At 41.0% G+C, this 18,833-nt stretch overlaps 1 protein-coding gene across 2 annotated transcripts in view; it reads left to right on the top strand.

Moving 5' to 3' along the window:
• ryr3 (ryanodine receptor 3) overlaps positions 1–18,833 on the top strand; it is a 448,180-nt gene that overhangs the window by 171,648 nt on the left and 257,699 nt on the right. For both annotated transcript variants that reach the window (XM_069916619.1, XM_069916620.1), the window contains exons 33-38: positions 2,474–2,634; positions 3,747–3,912; positions 4,847–4,933; positions 12,696–12,922; positions 14,583–15,390; positions 17,419–17,619. In XM_069916619.1, coding sequence (XP_069772720.1) covers positions 2,474–2,634; positions 3,747–3,912; positions 4,847–4,933; positions 12,696–12,922; positions 14,583–15,390; positions 17,419–17,619 — 1,650 coding nt within the window. The remainder of the gene's footprint in view (positions 1–2,473; positions 2,635–3,746; positions 3,913–4,846; positions 4,934–12,695; positions 12,923–14,582; positions 15,391–17,418; positions 17,620–18,833) is intronic.

Raw genomic sequence — 18,833 nt, 5'->3', positions numbered from 1 at the left:
AATTTAAGCTGATTAAATTGTAGAGCTATCGATCAGCCACATTAGACAGAGAGTTGTGATTAATAGGCTTTAATCACCTTGAGACAGGAACACATCTCGCATGTTGCTGGCCCGGTTCCAAGGCAGACACTGAGGGAGGAGTTTGGGCGTAACAACCTCTATCGGAATTTCCGGGAGGGAGGAGTCATGGGTTTAGGTGGCAGGCCAGCACATACAGTACATAAATACAGAGATTGCACCACAATCCACAAGAAGGGAAGGCCATGGATTAACTCGACACTTTTCCCATGTTCAACCACACCCCAATTGCTTAAGCATATTGATTTATATCCTTTAATATCCTTATCTAACAAAATTGATCAGTATCACTCTGAGATTTATGCTATCGTTTGTGTTGTAAAAATGTGCCTTTTGATTTCATTGTTGAAGGGCCTTGTTCCACTGTTAAGATTGTGCTGCATGGTTTTGGATTTCTCTGCTAGAAGAGATAGTTTCTCTATATTTGCACTTTTAAAATTATATTGATATTGTAAACTGTAATTAATGGACCTTGAGGAAGGAGAAGCTAAGATCAGTGCACCAATTCCCATAACCTAGCCCTTCAATCTCTGAAATGCATTTTTTGTTGCTCTATTGGACTCTATTTGCCATTGTTTGCTCACAAATTAAATCTGTCCATGTCACTTTTAAAGCTTCTACCACTATCTGTACCATTTGCTGTGTCTCATAACTTAGTGTCATCAGCAAATATTGATACAGCTCTAAATGATGAGATTGTAGAAATATGTGGCAACACTGGACAATGAAGATTTTCTTTCCTGAACATTTTTGGGTGTATTTTATGGATTTTAGACTGCTGATCACATTAAAATGTTCCTATCACATACTGTTTTTTAGATATAATCTATTATTGTGATTTCCTGTCATATTTTAAGTCTACTTCTATAATATATTCCCCATAAAGCAAGCTGTTTTGGTCTGTCCAAGCATGACTAGGGAAGCACTCATTGCAGGTGCTATGCAAATATTGTCTTAGACCTGGAGATACTTAATCAGGATAGATTCAGAAAGGCTATAAAAGCAAGTTGCATATACAAATGCTGTGCATTGATTATAGATTGAATGCATGTTGATGCACATGTTCTTCAGGCAGTAGCATATTGAATGTACTAACAATAGAATTTATTGTCTTCAGGAAGATGAGTGCACAGAAATGTGTCGTCAATGTCACAACAGCTGCGATATATATACCATTGCATTTGTGGCAGTGGTGCCACTACAGTTGGTGTCATCTGGTGCAGTAACTCATGGTGTCACCCCCCCCCCAATCCACCCCCACCATGGACCTCCTCCCATACCAAACCATACAATTCTTAGTAATGTTTTTCTACTAATGTTACTCCTAAATCATAATTCCCATATATCACTGAAAGAAATGGCAATAGTCATGAGATAAACAACCAGCAAAATTAAAATAAATAGGTTCACAGATGCTAATTACCACAATATTGTAGCTAAAACACCAGAAAATTTGACAAAAACATCCACTATAAAAACACCAGCACCAACAGAAACAACAGCGCGTGCTTGTAGCCATGAAGACGAAACTCTGTGATCTGAAGGGTCATTGTGATTGGGTAATAATGACAGCTCTGACCAGAGCGCAAAGTAAATTAGCATAGAGTTTTACCCTTGTAGGTATATTTATATATGTAAGCTGGCTTACGAAAAATGTTTTTGTTGTTAAACTAATTACATGGATATTTTTATTAAAAATAATAAATTTCTGCAGAAACGCTGCACAAAAATTTCTAATGGTGTCACCCGGTGCAGTCCACACTCCCCTAGTGACGCCAGTGATTTGTGGTGAGTATAAGCTCAGGTCTCAAAGATGTAGCATGACTGCACTTTTTAAGAAAGCCTATGAGCTCTACTTCTGTTGTAAAATTGGTGAAAAGGCAAACCCTCAGCTCCTCACACTTGTTGTGCAATGTGTGCAGTCAACCTGAGAGCTTGGTGTCAGCATCATTATGCGATTAAACATGCTAAATTCAATAAAAGTTAATTTAATATTCCTCCAACTTCCTACATGATGCAGCAAATTTGAAATGATCTTAGCTTGAAGTTGTCTTTCATAATCCCCAATTATTTTTCAGGAAGCAAACTTTTGAAAAAAATTTATTGTCCAGGTAATTATCTTGAAATTCAACAATGGGGGAATATAATAAGGAAATTCAATTTTGTTTGCATAAGTGTTACAAATAGAATTTTCATTGTATGATTTTGTTAAAGAATAGAATCCAGTGGTTTTTTTATTGAATATAATTCCTTGATAAGGTCTATACAGTAGCTTGATGCTATTGCCAACTCAAAAGTAATTTTTGTACATATTCAAGAAAGAAGGATTCATATGATAACCTACAGTATCTTTATATATCCAATAATATACTCCACTTTCCTCTTTGCTGCATAGTATTATTATGCGGTGAGGATATTTGCAGGCCAAGATCCATCTTTTGTGTGGATTGGTTGGGTGACTCCTGACTACCATTATCACAGCAAATCATTTCACTTGAAAGGACAGCGAACTGTCACTGTTACTCTGGGTGATGAGAAAGGCAGAGTTCATGAAAGGTAAGCACCAAAGTTTAAAGCTGTCTTTATGTTTCTAGTTTTTTTTTTGTGAAATAAATGTGAACAATATATAAATCTGCAATAAATTATAGCTTTGCTCTATATGCTGAATGGCAGAACCTTCATAACAGAAAATATAAATTCTTTCTAATCCATAGAATAGCATATTTTTCTTTGTTTTTCAAAAACAGTTGAATAAGAATTGTGTTGTCTTTGACAAATTTTAGCTGGATTGTGTTTTCAATATCAACATTGTCTTCTCAAGACTGGCAATGTGACCAGCCCCCACTCAACTCTCTCTCTAACATTATTTGATCATGTATTCATCACTTACCCATGAATACATCACCTCTGCTAATGGAGGATCTTCTCCATTCTCTGTCAGCCTCTGACTATTTTATACACTTCAATTTAAACCCCCTTTCTCTAAAATAAATCCATGTACTGTGGGCTACAAGCATAGAGCAACAGTATTACATTAAGGTAAACATATGACATGTCTCTCAGAGCTGTAGCAGGCCACCAAAGGAAGCAGTTGTACTGAAGAGAAGCATCACATTGGAATGTTCTTTAAACATAAGATTAACTATTGAGTTATCATTGAATGAATGTATTTCTAAAGGTTGTCAGATTAAGAATTGCCACAATCTCTGAGCCATATTTTATGGTTTCCAGATATCTTTACAATTTCTATAATTCATGGGACATCCCACATTTTAAAAAGGAGAGAGGACTTTCTTTAGCATTCAGTCAAAGCCCTATATTTTCATCCCAGCCTTTTGCTGTCAAATGATTGACAATGAATTGTCATACATTTATTGTTGTACACATTGTACAATATACTGCACATGTACCTGAAAATCTTACTTGCTACAGCTGAATAGGTACTTGCAAAGAACATCTTAGTAGTAAACTAATTTAATTAAAATAAAGAGGCAATAAATACATGATAATATATATTCACATTATCCTAGTGGAAAAAAATGACAAAAAAATTACATGTAGAGCGGTAGTCACTAAGAACGGAGTTACTTGTCATGCTTGTTTACAGTCATCCTTAGTTTGAATAATAGAATGCTAAAATCTGTTTGACTCATTTGTTTCCTTTATAGTGTCAAGCGTAGTAATTGTTATATGATTTGGGGAGGAGATCTTGTCGGCAGCTCAAAGGGATCAAGCAGTAGTAGTGCTGACCTAATCATTGGTTGTTTGGTTGATCTCGCAACTGGTTGGTTAACATTCACAGCAAATGGAAAAGATCTAAGTGTCCGGTACCAGGTAAATTACTTGTTAAATGCTGCTTTAGAAAAGCTGATCACCTTATAAAAGCTAAGAATCTGTTTGAAATCTATACAGATTTTTCAATACATGTTTTTAAAACAGCTACTGCATTCCGGGAAATTATTGCCATTTTCTCAGAACGCATAGTTTGTAAAAAGATCGGAGTGGGAATAAGGGTGCTATTCCGTTCTGATATTTTAGCTCCTAAACCCCAAGTAAACTTCCCGGAATGTCTGCAGGTTCAAGTTAACTGCAGAGATTCAATGAACAAAGGGCTAATGAATAGCAAGTCCCACCTCTTTACTTACCGCACTTCTGGTTTGCTGTCTAATCTCGCGTAATGAAATGGGTGTGAATGATAAATGCCGATACCTCTGGCATTCTTCAGACCAGTAAAATCACACAAACTCTATCTAAAAATAATAGCTGATAGAATTCCAGAACTGTTACAGCACTCAGGTTATTCAGACCACTGAGTCAATCCAAGCACTTAGCAGGATTGTTTTGTAATTTCATTCCTGTCAGGTTGGTGTAATAATTTTTTGAACTGCTCTGTTAAACTGTTGGAAAGGTAAATGAGTAAAAATTCACAATTACTTCAATGCTGGCTCAGAAGCATGAACCAGATGCTGATTCACCATTGCTTTATCTAACCTGGCATAGAAGTATACTTAAACATTATACAGCAGTAACCAAGCTGTAACTTATTGGCACAATTCAACAAGTAGGTTTGAGGGTCTTATTTTAATTAGTTCATCAGACTATCTAATTATAAATATTTTATCCATTTGATGAGAGTTTATTTCAGAATTGATATTATCAAAATTTTCACTTTTGAAATTTCACAACCTTTTGTAGGATCTGAGTATTAAAAATTATAAATAAAATGTTTATACATTGTTTTTTTCTTTCCCTTCCCCCACCCCCCCAGATTGAACCAAGCACAAGATTATTTCCTGCAGTTTTTATGCAGGCCACAAGCCCTAACCTATTCCAGTTTGAACTTGGAAAATTAAAGGTGTGTGTTTTAAGGTGTATTGTCCTTCTTTATCAATGAGTTGTGAACTTCTTGTGTGGGAATGCATTTGGGAGAGAAAATCCTGAGAAAGAGGGTTCATTAAAGTGACTGCTAGAAAATTATTGACTCCAGCTCAGGGACAGGAAAATACCTACCCACTGTGCTGCTTCTCTGCTCAACAACAAAAGTATATGGGATTACTCTGAACACGATTGAATATATTTAATAGCCAAAGAGGTGTCAGATAAAAATTATGCTTTGCCAGAGAGATTAGCCATTATGAGAGCAGATTTGACCATTATCCACCAGTACTTGAGCAAGGTCCGTTATATCCAACTAACCTTAATCAAGGGCAGCATCCTCTATAGATATGAGAAGGCATTTTACAAATTTAGCATCTGTGGCATTCTACAGTGAAATTACAAGGCTTTCTCCCACTAGGTACAGTAATCCTTTTCATTTTCCACAGTGCAGCACTTCTGTTCAGAGACAGTGCTTTCATCTTCTTTCAATATACCAATGAAGCCATTAAGTCATTCAATAGATTCCCTGAGATGGTGGACATTCCAGTACATTAGAGGCCTCCAATAGCATCATGTACCTCTCTGGCATTCTCCGACTCAGCTAGTGAATCCTTCGTAAAGAGAATGCTTCTGTTTTCATTGTATGTGTTTGAACTTTTGCTTGCAAAGAGTTGAAGCGCTGTCATTTGCTGTCTTCTTCATGAGAGTACGTAGACATATGTTGTTCAAAGAAAACTTTTATTCAAATGCAAGATTCAAGAACCACCTCCACACATATCATGAAGCGTCACAAAAACAGTCGATGCTGGAATCTTCAGCAAACGATGAGAAGCTGGAGGGACTCAGCAGGCCAGCCACCATCTATGGGTAAAAATGGTCAGTCTGCATTTTGGCAAGGAGGTGGGGGGCTTTGTTATTTTTTGAATATTTTATTTTATCATCATAATAGCAGACAGTAATAAGTAACCACAATACAAGATTAACCAATATATGCTGAAAAGACTAAAAAAGACCTCGAAACCCTCCCTTCCCCCCCAAACTATTCTAATCCCATAACTAAAATACCTAATATCATTACTGCAGAGTAATTAATTTGGATTGCATCAGATGACACTCAAGGACCCCAGTCATATCATAATAATCTCTTTCTTTCAGAGAAAAAGTTCACTTGACACGAGAATTCAGAAAAAATTCTAATCTCATAATTCGAGCTCCAAATTTGTAAGAATAAAGAATATTTACCCCTCAGATTATAAGTAATTTTTTTCGAAAGGAATACATCTTTGAGTCTCAGCGTGCCATCTATCTAATGTTAATGAAACATCAGATTTTCACATTACAGCAATACATTTGCTTGTTATAACTAAAGCTAACTTAACAAATTTTAATTGAGAATCTGACAACAATAATTTAGGATTTAATAGAAAAATCACTCCAGTTATTCATTGCTAAAATTTGCTATCAGAACCCCCCCCAAAACAATTAACATTCAAACAAGACCATGTGGAATGAAAAAAAATCCAATTTCTTTTCCACATCAGTGTGGGGCTTTATTGAGACTCTTTAATGAGATCAGGACCCTTTATTAAGAATCTGACCTGAAATGACTGACCATTTTTACCCAAGGATGCTACTTGACCCACTGAGTTTCTCCAGCACCTCATTGTTTGTTTGCTATACTGTGTAACCTTGTCTCATGATGCAAGCAAAGAGGTATTTTGGCACATGAGTTCACAGAGGATATTAATGGCTCAGACAAGTACAGATTGTAAAGACTCTTCTATGTACTAGTATTTGATAATGGATTATATACTCCGATATAAAACCTACGACCCAAGGACCTCGCTGCCACGTCCTAGCTTGCTCGGCCACGGCACACGAACCATGGGTGTAAAGGGTGGGGCCAGTACTGCGCGCACTACACTCCACCTAAAAGCTCCTTTGCGCAGGCCCGAGGACAGGTCCACGTCCTCCCCCTCCACGTCCTCCCCCTCCAAGTCCTCCCCCTCAAAAGATGCTCACAAACTCAAGCTAGCATGCTGGAACATCAGAACCATGCTAGACAAGGCTGATAGCCACCGACCTGAACGTCGGTCTGCCCTCATCGCACATGAATTCCTCAGACTTGACATTGACATAGCCGCTCTCAGTGAAGTCCGCCTGGCAGATGTAGGCAGCCTCCAAGAACACGGCGCAGGCTACACACTCTACTGGTCTGGCAAGCCTTCGGATGAACGACGCCTATCTGGTGTAGGCTTCATGGTCAAGAGCTTCATTGCCTCCAAACTCGAAAACCATCCGACAGGCCACTCGGACCGAATCATGTCCATGCGACTCCCCCTTCAAAACAAGCGTTGCATCACCCTCATCAGTGTCTATGCTCCAACCCTCCAGGCGGAACCAGCAGAAAAGGACAAGTTCTACACCGACCTGCGCAACCTCATCCAACGCACCCCTACAGCCGACAAGGTTGTCATCCTTGGCGACTTCAACGCTCGCGTCGGCAAAGACTCAGAAACCTGGCCAGGAATCCTGGGCAAGCATGGCGTCGGCAAGTGCAACGACAATGGGCGCCTCCTGTTGGAGCTCTGCACAGAACAGCGGCTGTCATTACAAACACCCTCTTTCAGCAGAGGGATAGCCTTAAGACTACCTGGATGCATCCCCGATCCAAACACTGGCACCTCCTGAACTACATCCTGGTGCGAGAAAGAGACAAACGAGATGTGCTCCACACCAGGGTCATGCCCAACGCGGAATGCCACACTGACCACCGGCTGGTTCGCTGCAAGCTCAACCTTCACTTCAAGCCAAAGCCCAGGAACAGTAAATCCCCCAGAAAGAGGTTCAATGTTGGAAACCTGCAGTCAGACGAAGCGAGAGGAAACTTCCAGGCAAACCTCAAAGCAAAGCTCGACGATGCAACCCGCCTCACGGACCCGTCCCCTGAAACCCTCTGGGATCAGTTGAAGACTACCATACTGCAATCCTCTGAAGAGGTACTGGGCTTCTCCTCCAGGAAAAACAAGGACTGGTTTGACGAAAACAGCCAGGAAATCCAGGAGCCGCTGGCAAAGAAGCGAGCTGCCCACCAGGCTCACCTTACAAAGCCGTCCTGTCCAGAGAAGAAACAAGCCTTCCGTCGCGCATGCAGCCATCTTCAGCACAAACTCCGGGAGATCCAAAATGAGTGGTGGACTAGCCTCGCCAAACGAACCCAGCTCAGCGCGGACATTGGCGACTTCAGGGGTTTCTACGAGGCTCTAAAGGCTGTGTACGGCCCCTCACCCCAAGTCCAAAGCCCGCTGCGCAGCTCAGACGGTAAAGTCCTCCTCAGCGACAAGATCTCCATCCTCAACCGATGGTCAGAACACTTCCAATCTCTTTTCAGTGCCAACCACTCAGTCCAAGATTCCGCCCTGCTCCAGCTCCCTCAACAGCCCCTAAGGCTAGAGCTGGATGAGGCCCTCACCCAGGATGAGACATATAAGGCAATCAAACAACTGAAAGGTGGCAAAGCAGCAGGTATGGATGGAATCCCCCCAGAGGTCTGGAAGGCTGGCGGCAAAACTCTGCATGCCAAACTGCATGAGTTTTTCAAGCTTTGTTGGGACCAAGGAAAACTACCTCAGGACCTTCGTGATGCCACCATCATCACCCTGTACAAAAACAAAGGTGAGAAATCAGATTGGTCAAACTACAGGGGAATCATGCTGCTCTCCATTGCAGGCAAAATCTTCGCTAGGATTCTACTAAATAGAATAATACCTAGTGTCGCCGAGAATATTCTCCGAGAATCACAGTGCGGCTTTCGCGCAAACAGAGGAACTACTGACATGGTCTTTGCCCTCAGACAGCTCCAAGAAAAGTGCAGAGAACAAAACAAAGGACTCTACATCACCTTTGTTGACCTCACCAAAGCCTTCGACACCGTGAGCAGGAAAGGGCTTTGGCAAATACTAGAGCGCATCGGATGTCCCTCAAAGTTCCTCAACATGATTATCCAACTGCACGAAAACCAACAAGGTCGGGTCAGATACAGCAATGAGCTCTCTGAACCCTTCTCCATTAACAATGGCGTGAAGCAAGGCTGTGTTCTCGCACCAACCCTCTTTTCAATCTTCTTCAGCATGATGCTGAACCAAGCCATGAAAGACCCCAACAATGAAGACGCTGTTTACATCCGGTACCGCACGGATGGCAGTCTCTTCAATCTGAGGCGCCTGCAAGCTCACACCAAGACACAAGAGAAACTTGTCCGTGAACTACTCTTTGCAGACGATGCCGCTTTAGTTGCCCATTCAGAGCCAGCTCTTCAGCGCTTGACGTCCTGGTTTGCGGAAACTGCCAGAGTGTTTGGCCTGGAAGTCAGCCTGAAGAAAACTGAGGTCCTCCATCAGCCAGCTCCCCACCATGACTACCAGCCCCCCCGACATCTCCATCGGGCACACAAAACTCAAAACGGTCAACCAGTTTACCTATCTCGGCTGCACCATATCATCAGATGCAAGGATCGACAATGAGATAGACAACAGACTCGCCAAGGCAAATAGCGCCTTTGGAAGACTACACAAAAGAGTCTGGAAAAACAACCAACTGAAAAACCTCACAAAGATAAGCGTATACAGAGCCGTTGTCATACCCACACTCCTGTTCGGCTCCGAATCATGGGTCCTCTACCGGCATCACCTACGGCTCCTAGAACGCTTCCACCAACGTTGTCTCCGCTCCATCCTCAACATCCATTGGAGTGCTTTCATCCCTAACGTCGAAGTACTCGAGATGGCAGAGGTCGACAGCATCGAGTCCACGCTGCTGAAGATCCAGCTGCGCTGGGTGGGTCACGTCTCCAGAATGGAGGACCATCGCCTTCCCAAGATCGTGTTATATGGCGAGCTCTCCACTGGCCACCGTGACAGAGGTGCACCAAAGAAAAGGTACAAGGACTGCCTAAAGAAATCTCTTGGTGCCTGCCACATTGACCACCGCCAGTGGGCTGATCTCGCCTCAAACCGTGCATCTTGGCGCCTCACAGTTTGGCGGGCAGCAACCTCCTTTGAAGAAGACCGCAGAGCCCACCTCACTGACAAAAGGCAAAGGAGGAAAAACCCAACACCCAACCCCAACCAACCATTTTTCCCCTGCAGCCGCTGCAACCGTGTCTGCCTGTCCCGCATCGGACTTGTCAGCCACAAACGAGCCTGCAGCTGACGTGGACTTTTACCCCCTCCATAAATCTTCGTCCGCGAAGCCAAGCCAAAGATATACTGTATTTATGCTCTTGCAGTGACTTACTGATAGTGACAGTAATGTTTTTGAAACCTGTAGAGGTTACATGGTCAGTTTTTGAAATACCTCTGAATGGTGGTATCAATGCCAGATAGACAACTGGTAAGATTCAGGGAAATTCTGTTTTATTTGTGTCACGTGGTCAAACTCTAAAAATTTGGCATCCATTGTTTGGGAACCTTGAAGGTCCAACATCAGGCTTTCTCATTATCCTAAAACATGTCAATGTTCATTTTAGAGTTTTAATATTAAAAATACTGTAAATTCCCCATTATCTGGAATTCAAGTAAGCAACAGCCTCAAGCAGCAGAAAATAAATAGGTAAAAAAAAAATAAGAATGTTAAAATTAACACCCCCTAGCAGTTAGTTCGCCAAACCACACAACACGCAATCTAAAGCAGTTGGCAAATTCACTCATCCGGCTTCTACCAATCCCCATAGGAGCCAGATACCAGGGGTTTTACTTTACCAACACTTCAAGATGTGACCAATTAGTTGACTGCCAGAGCTGAAAAATGTTTATTTGTTCAGAATCAGACTAACATGAAACTAATAATATGGTACCTGATTGTTGGGAATCCCTGACATCCGGCATCTCCTCTGTAGTGATGGGGATGCAAGGGTACGAGTTGGGTGTGCAGCAGGGGTGACTTGTCTGGACTGCAGCCAAATCTAGGGTCAGGTGTGTGGGTGGAGCTGGGGTTGGAGTCTGTAGCATCAGAGGTTAGGAATTTGGAGAAGTTTGCAACTAGAACCAGGGTCCAGAGAGTGCTTGTATATCACTGTTAAAATTCAGCAGGTTCACTAGGAATTGCATTAAAAAAATAAAGTGAAATAAAACTGAAATATTAATAGGCATAATATCCAGTTGTCTAGATCAGGGGTGTCAAACTCAAATTCACGGAGGGCCAAAATTAAAAACTTGGACTAAGTCGAGGGCTGAACTAAATATTTATTGAAAATTTTCAACAACATCTGCATGTTTTCTCTTCTTTCAACATATGTAATGTTAAACTTTTTCTTATTAAAATAAATGTTTAATAATAGTTTTGGATAAACTCTTTCATTGTCATTGGCCCATTTCCTTTAGCGTTCTGAAACCGTGCACATGACGAGTTAATGAGGGATGATTAAAGCAGTAGTCTTCAAACTTTTTCTTTCCACCCACAGACCACCTTAAGCAATCCCTTACTAATCACAGAGCACCAATGGCACAGGGACGCGAGTGGAAAGAAAAAGGTTGAGAACTGTTGTATTGTGGTAACTCCACATCTGATTAGGTTAATTGTTAGGCAAGTGGTCAGAGAAGGACCCCCCCCCCACCCCAAGAAAGGCTTAAATCACAGGAACAAAATAAGCTTCCGTCTCACTGCTCCCAATCTTACACACAGTCCTGATGTGGAATGTGGGGTCGCAGCTCCACGTTCACCCGAATTCAGGTGCTGTCTGTGTGGAGTTTGTACGCTCTCCCCTTGTCTTGGACCAACAGGTCGGACACCTGACGAAGGCACCCGAACCCCCCGTTGAAACGCCGGTGTCCGGGGCGGAGGAGGAATTGGCTGAGAAGAGCGCGTTGCTCCCACCCCCCTCCCATGGTTGGAGAGGGATTAAACTGCGATCTCACGGCGCCGGGCTCGTCTCCAACAAAAGGAGCGGGAGGCAGGGTCCGCCGTGCACAGAGCGAGGGGGAAGGCATCGCCAACGAGACGTTCAGTCCAGCGTCGCCGCTGAAGTGCAGACCCAGAAAGGATGGTCCCCAACTCCAGCTGTGTCTGTGTGTCCGGGAGCCGGGCGGGCTGAGTGCGGCGCTCCGATCCCCAGGATTCGGGACTCTGAGATCCCTTCACACCTCCGGCGTCTTCATTTTCACCTTCAGTGTGCATTCGCTATACTGGTGCGGCGGCCAGCGGGCCAACTCTAATATATATTTAATATGATCTTGCGGGCCAAATATAATTATATCGCGGGCCAAATTTGGCCCGCGGGCCAGAGTTTGACATGTGTGGTCTAGATGATCTGCTGCACTAGAACTACCAAAGATCCAAGTATGCTATGCTATTGGAGTTTTACTGTACCATAAAACTTTCCAGACCAAGTGAATCATGTACTGTGGTCAGGTTAGTGACTTAAAAATATACTTCAAATGTATCAGTTAATAAAAAGACAAATGCTAGCAAGCAAGTTGTTTGAAAGCTCTGCAACCATTATAATTTGGAGATTTTTTGCATCATTTAGCACATCTTACATCCTAAAAATATACCAATGAGAACTTGACTCAATATTTGAAGGGTTTTAATGGAAATGCTGGAAGATTCATAAAGTGATGGTTTTTCTTTTGTGTGGGGATTTTTAATTTTCATGCTGTTTACTCAACTAAACTAAATGATGGTGACTATTGTCATATTCACATTATTGTACATTAACAAGATTATCATTATTTGTGCTCAAGAATGCAATGTCTCTGTCTGCGGCTATATTTAAAAGTGAAGAGAAGAATCCTATTCCAGAATGTCCTCCTCGACTTGACGTACAGATGATTACTCCTGTTCTGTGGAGTAGAATGCCTGACGACTTCCTCCGAGTAGAGACAGCAAGAATTAGTGATCACCACGGTTGGGTGGTACAATGTCGTGAACCATTGCAGATGATGGTATTGCATATTCCAGAGGAGAATAGGTTGGTATACTTCAAACGGTTGAAGGTTCCATCACAAATACAGTGCCAATGGTGTGAAAATTGTATTAATCAATCACTGTTACCTTGGGTACCAATGAAAAAAGATAGCATTTAAATTCTATTAAACATTCTTCCATATAGCTCACTACTAACTTTTAAATCACATTAAATAACCACATAGATTCAACAATTATTTAGCAATAAAAGCAAGACAGCAGAAATAGTAATTGCAGATTTGTTGCAGATTTTGACATAATCACTCTCAAATTTATCAGCTAGGTATAACTGCCCAAAGGCCCAACTTTGTGCTATCCCCTGTAGTTGTTGACCATTGACTATTCAGATAGAAATTAACTTATGTTGGCTATTCACACTAATCACAGCAATTGGAGAGACTCAGTAATCATGGACCTTCACAGCTTCAATTCAATTTACTTTTAATGCAAAATTACTGCTGCTGCAATGCCTTGGTTTTGTTCCTATCAATAGGGGGTCTGCCTCTTAGAGTGGATAAATTATATTTGCACAAACATACACATTATTTCCAGCGGGGAGGATTTTTCTGTGCAGTGCAGTGCAAAAGAGGCTTGCCGATGTTCTCCCTCAACTACTTCAAACCCGAGTGGAAGCTGCAATGGAATATTTTCAGTTGTACTTCAGCTAAAAATCCAATTGCAGGTTTAAGCAATTTTTTCACAAAGGTTACTTTTAACCTTTACTGTATATTTTAAGAGAAAAAAACATTTAAGGCTGCACACATCGATATATTGAAAAATTACCAACCATCCAAAGGCTCTGGCCTATCATGAAAAGCATTTTGAATTGAGTTTATAATTTTAAAATAACATTTCTGTTAGAGATGTAGTTAAAAATGGACACATGATTAGAAATTGCCATTTTTAGAGGTAGCATATGAAGCAACTGATTAATTTTCCTAGTTACAATGGATTCGTAAAAAAGATGTTCATTAAATTGAGTACATAACATAATTACCTTTTTAAAAGGTTAAAGTGTATTGTCTGCAAGGAAATTCTAATATTTTTAATAGTTCATGATTTGGATGACTATTCTATTTCATTATCTTGGTATATGAGACCAAGGTGAAAATTGTTCACCTTCAAAAGGTAGTCATTCTGTTATTTGAATGTCAAATACAACAAGGAAGCTCCCTTCATACCTGTATTGCCAGTATCCTCATTATCAGAAAAGGACCTTAAATCTCATTTAGGTAGACTTGCCCATTGCAATGTTTAATAATGTGATGCCCTATTTTATTAGGTAGGAAAGATTACAACCATTAAATGAATTTTTAAAATTTTAATTAAATTTTGATTACATTTTAGCCACATAGGCCCTTCCAGCCCAAGAGGCTGTTCCCCCCAAATACACCAATTAACCTACAACCCCCCCCCCCCCCCGACCGATATGTTTTGAAGGTGGGGGAGGAAACCTGAGTACCCAGAGGAAACCTACGCAGACATAGGCAGAATGTAAAGCACCTTACAGACATCATCGGATTCAGACCCAAGTCACTGGCACCACAATTGTGTGGTGCTAACCGTGCTGCCCCATATATGATAATGCATTATTGCCTCAAGTTCTCATAATGTGTTTTGTTTATTGCTTGACAATAACAAGGTATATTTATCAACCTTTTCAGGTCTATAGATATTCTTGAGCTACTTGAAAATCAAAATCTAATGAAGTTCCATTTCCACACACTGAAACTGTACTGTGCCCTCTGTGCTGTGGGCAACACTCGTGTAGCCCATGCACTTTGCAGCCACGTTGATCAAGCTCAACTGTTGTATACAATTGAGAATAAATCTCTGCCAGGGCTTCTACGCAGTGGATTCTATGACCTCCTCTTAAGTATGCACCTAGAATCGGCAAAAGAAGCCAGATTGATAATGAACAATGAATTCATTATTCCTGTAACTGATGAAACCAGGAGTATAACATTGTTCCCAAAAAATCATCGGGCCTATGGACTTCCTGGAGTTGGACTCAGCACCTGCTTAAGATCTCGATTAAACTTCTCATGGCCTTGTTTTGTCAGCACCAATGACGATAGACGCCAACATAGCCCAAAGTTGCCGTTTTATATTCTTAAAGTGAAGACAATTGAGATGCTAACAGAGGCAGTGACAGGTGGTGGCGCACACATTCGAGATCCAGTGGGGGGGAGGATGGAATTTCAACTAGTTCCTATTCTCAAGCTAATTAAAACTATGCTGATCATTGGCATGTTTGACGATGATGACGTCCAGAAAATTCTGCTACTGATTGATTCTGATTTGTTTGGTGAACACCAAGAGGAGCCAGTGGAAGAAAGCAAAACAGGGAAAGAGATTGCTGTTAAAAATGAAGAGAAGACCATAGAGGCACGAGAAGCAGCAACACAAGTAACTCAGCCACCTTTTAAAGGACTGCTGGAGAAAAGTTTGCCAGAGTCTGTTAAACTACAGGTACTGTGCTAAAGAAATCCACTTCAATCCAGTTTTATGCTCTCTGTGTCAATTAATGCATTAATGTGTCTATTTTAATTTCAGAAGACCTGAAAGATTAATAGCAAATTGTGTGAAGCAAGCTTTGCCCCAGAAAATTTAGTGCATGAAAGAATTCACTGATTTAAAAAAATATTGGCCTGACTTTTCTACAGCAATGCCAACACCAACTGTGGATAGTAGAGGAACAGCAGTGGGTTTGGAACTCCCACACAGCATATTGAGACATCTGTAATACGCAAGAACGAATGCATAGCTGGTCTCTGTGCTCCTAACCGACTCCTAATGATCTCATGAAATCCAAAGCCATAATGCTAGCTTTCACTGATGTACTTGCACCTGTGCTGGGAAATAACTTGGGACTAAGTGTACACTAGTAGAGGGCTGAAAATTCAGAGGGCCTCCTGATAAGAAATGCTTCCATCAAAAGAGGAATGAGAGTGAGTAATTGTGCAGAATGTTGAAGGCAATACCATCTGGGCTTCAAGGCTGTCAAAGATGCATTCAAGGAAAAGTTGGTAAAGATAGAAAGAAATTTTGTGAAGATGTGTTTGTGAATATGGTTGGTACAGCTGGTTCCATCTCTGGTGGGAGAACAGTGGTAAATTTGTGCAACTTAGTGGCAAAGGCCTGAAACTGCAGCAATTGTGTGGATGTCCCAGAAGCTTTGGCCCAAACTTAAATGTTGCGGCACATGGGGAAATGGTCAGATGGGGATTGGGAATTTTCTAATATAAATGAAGTTGTTAATGTTATTCTGGTCACTACATAATAATATTCTGTTGTACTTGAGTGATCAATGACATTTAGAATTGGTTGCTCATGGAAGCAGGTAGCTTGCCATTACATGTGGTGCCTCGTGAATAATGGCTTCTTGAAAATGAGTTGGGGTATGAAAGGGAGAAAAAATAAACAATGCTCCAAACTAGATACTCATGAAAAGGAAAGATGCAAGTTTAACTAGTTATGTTCCAAATTGGGGAAAAAACAAGCCCAAACAAAAAAAAATTAAATCTTCTTCAGTGATCCAGCTAGTCAGGACAGGAAACAAATGCACATAAAGATCTGTAGGTTCCCAGTTTCCATACTCTCTCTGTGTTGCTTTGTGGGATTTTATTTTTCGGGATGTGGGTGCCACTGGTAAACCCACTATTTATTGTCAATCTCTTCATTGCTGAATCTAAATCTTTGATCTGCTAACCCAGCAGCATTGTGGCAGTGCCTTCAGCTGAACAATTCCAGCAGTTCACAAAGATCACTCATAACTATCTTCTCAGAGATGAATGGGAGTGATAATAAGGGCTGATGGTGAAGCCCAGATCCTGAAACATGAATAAAAATGAACATGTGGGTCCACAATGTATTTTGTAGCTTAATATCAAGTAAAGCGAATAGATCTTGTTTCAGCGTGATCACAGAACATAGCTTGTTACAAGTATAACAAGTGACAATTAATAATATTAATGCACCACAGAAAATCGGCTGTCAGTTAATTGTTTATTCCCTCGAGGCCACTTGCATTTGATTTTACAAAACAAAATGTTGATCTTGACATGAATATGATTTTGTTTAATTCTGAATAGGTGTTTATTTTAACCTCTATGAATTTAGCAAATTAACTAAGCTATTATGTTCATTTCTAGAAGTCAAAGTTTTGAATGAGAATGCAACTGCAATTTGTGGAAAATCTATTTCTGATATTAGTAATGGCTATCAAACTATTGGATGGTCATGAAAACCAATCCAATTCACTTATTTTTTTATACTCGGAAGGAAATGTACTATCCTTTCCTGGTACATGCAGGACTTTAGACCCACAGTGATATAATTTAAATAGTCAAACAAGCTGATCAATTCAAGAGGCATTTCAGTGCAGCCAATCACTGCCAGATTCAAAAGTGAATGAATGACCAAATAATATAATTTTAACTGGTTGGTTTGAGAAGATTGGACACTGTGTAAGAAAAGTATTTTGTTCTCTTTTTCTAGATGTGTGAACTACTTCTCTACTTCTGTGACTGTGAACTACGACATCGAGTCGAAGCCATCGTTTCTTTCGCAGACAAGTTTGTTGCAAAACTACAACAGAACCAGAAGTTCCGCTATGAAGAACTTATGCAGGCCTTCAACATGTCTGCAGCCTTGACTGCCAGGAAGACCAAAGAGTTCCGGTCACCTCCTCAGGAGCAGGTGATGTCCATCAGTTCTGTGAATTGCATACAGTTAACAGCATTCCTATCACTGCTTTCATTCATTCATTCAAGGTTCCTTTATTGTCGTATACATAAAAGTGTATTAACTTTGTTTGCTGTAAAGGAAGACAATAAGGCACCATGAGCCCAGCACCCCATCAATATGAGAAACTAAAGAGAGTCCCCTCAGAAACACTGAGTGTCCCAGATTTGCCTCCTGTTCTCTCATGATATGGGCATCAGCACCGGCTCCTATCTGACCCAGCAGTGAATCTAAACTCCTAGTTCCGAACCTCTCATATGTAGGAACGTGTTATTACCTGAGGCTCCTCGGGAACCTTGCTTGCTTTTGGGTTTGATGTCAGTCCTGGTAAATGAGCACATGGATGTCACTACTGCCAAGAATTATTAATGATTTGCACAGAATTGTTGACAGTGATTTCAAAATGTTGAGTAAGTATACGAGCAGCAAAGTGATGAATGGGTTAGATCATTCAATTGGACAACTGTCTGAAACTCCCCAATAGCTTGAGCTAGCATGTACAATGCTCACTGACAGACCCACTGAACTTCTGAGATCAGCGGACTTGTCCTCTGGCAAAATGGCTGACTCAATTTATCCAGAGCACCTTGGGAGATCACAGGCTGATCTCTCTCCTTGTTAATGATGCATATTTCTTAGTCCCTGGTGATTCACAGCTTAGGCAGTGGTTCTCAACCTTTTTCTTTCCACTCACTTACCACTTTAAGTAATCCCACTGCCATCGGTGCTCTGTGATTAGTAAAAGATTCCTTATGGTGGTATGTGTGTGGAAAGGGAAGGTTGAGAATCACTGCTCTATACCCAATTGTTACTGAAATACTTTGCTTGAGAAAAATTGTCATTGGCCCTTTCCTTTGGAGTAATGAAATTGTGCACAAAACGAGTCAATTTGGTATGATTAAAACAGTGCTTTTCAAACTTTTTCTTTCCACTCACATACCACCTTAAACAATCCTTTACTAATCACAGAGCACCTATTGGCAGAGGGATTACTTAAAATGGTATGTGAGTGGAAAGGAAAAGGTTGAGAACCACTGGCTTAGAGCTTCATTTCATTTTTGTCCTTGTTTAGGATGGAGAGGAGTGCAATAGTCACTCCTATCCCAAATAACTTTGCACCTGGAGGAGAAGATCATGGCCTATTATTTGGGAGGAAGGTCATATTTTTA

Source organism: Narcine bancroftii, chromosome 2 (assembly GCF_036971445.1).
Source record: "Narcine bancroftii isolate sNarBan1 chromosome 2, sNarBan1.hap1, whole genome shotgun sequence".
NCBI lineage: Eukaryota > Metazoa > Chordata > Chondrichthyes > Torpediniformes > Narcinidae > Narcine > Narcine bancroftii.
The sequence above is the reverse complement of the archived record's forward strand: the minus strand, read 5'-3'. Positions and strand labels throughout refer to the sequence as shown.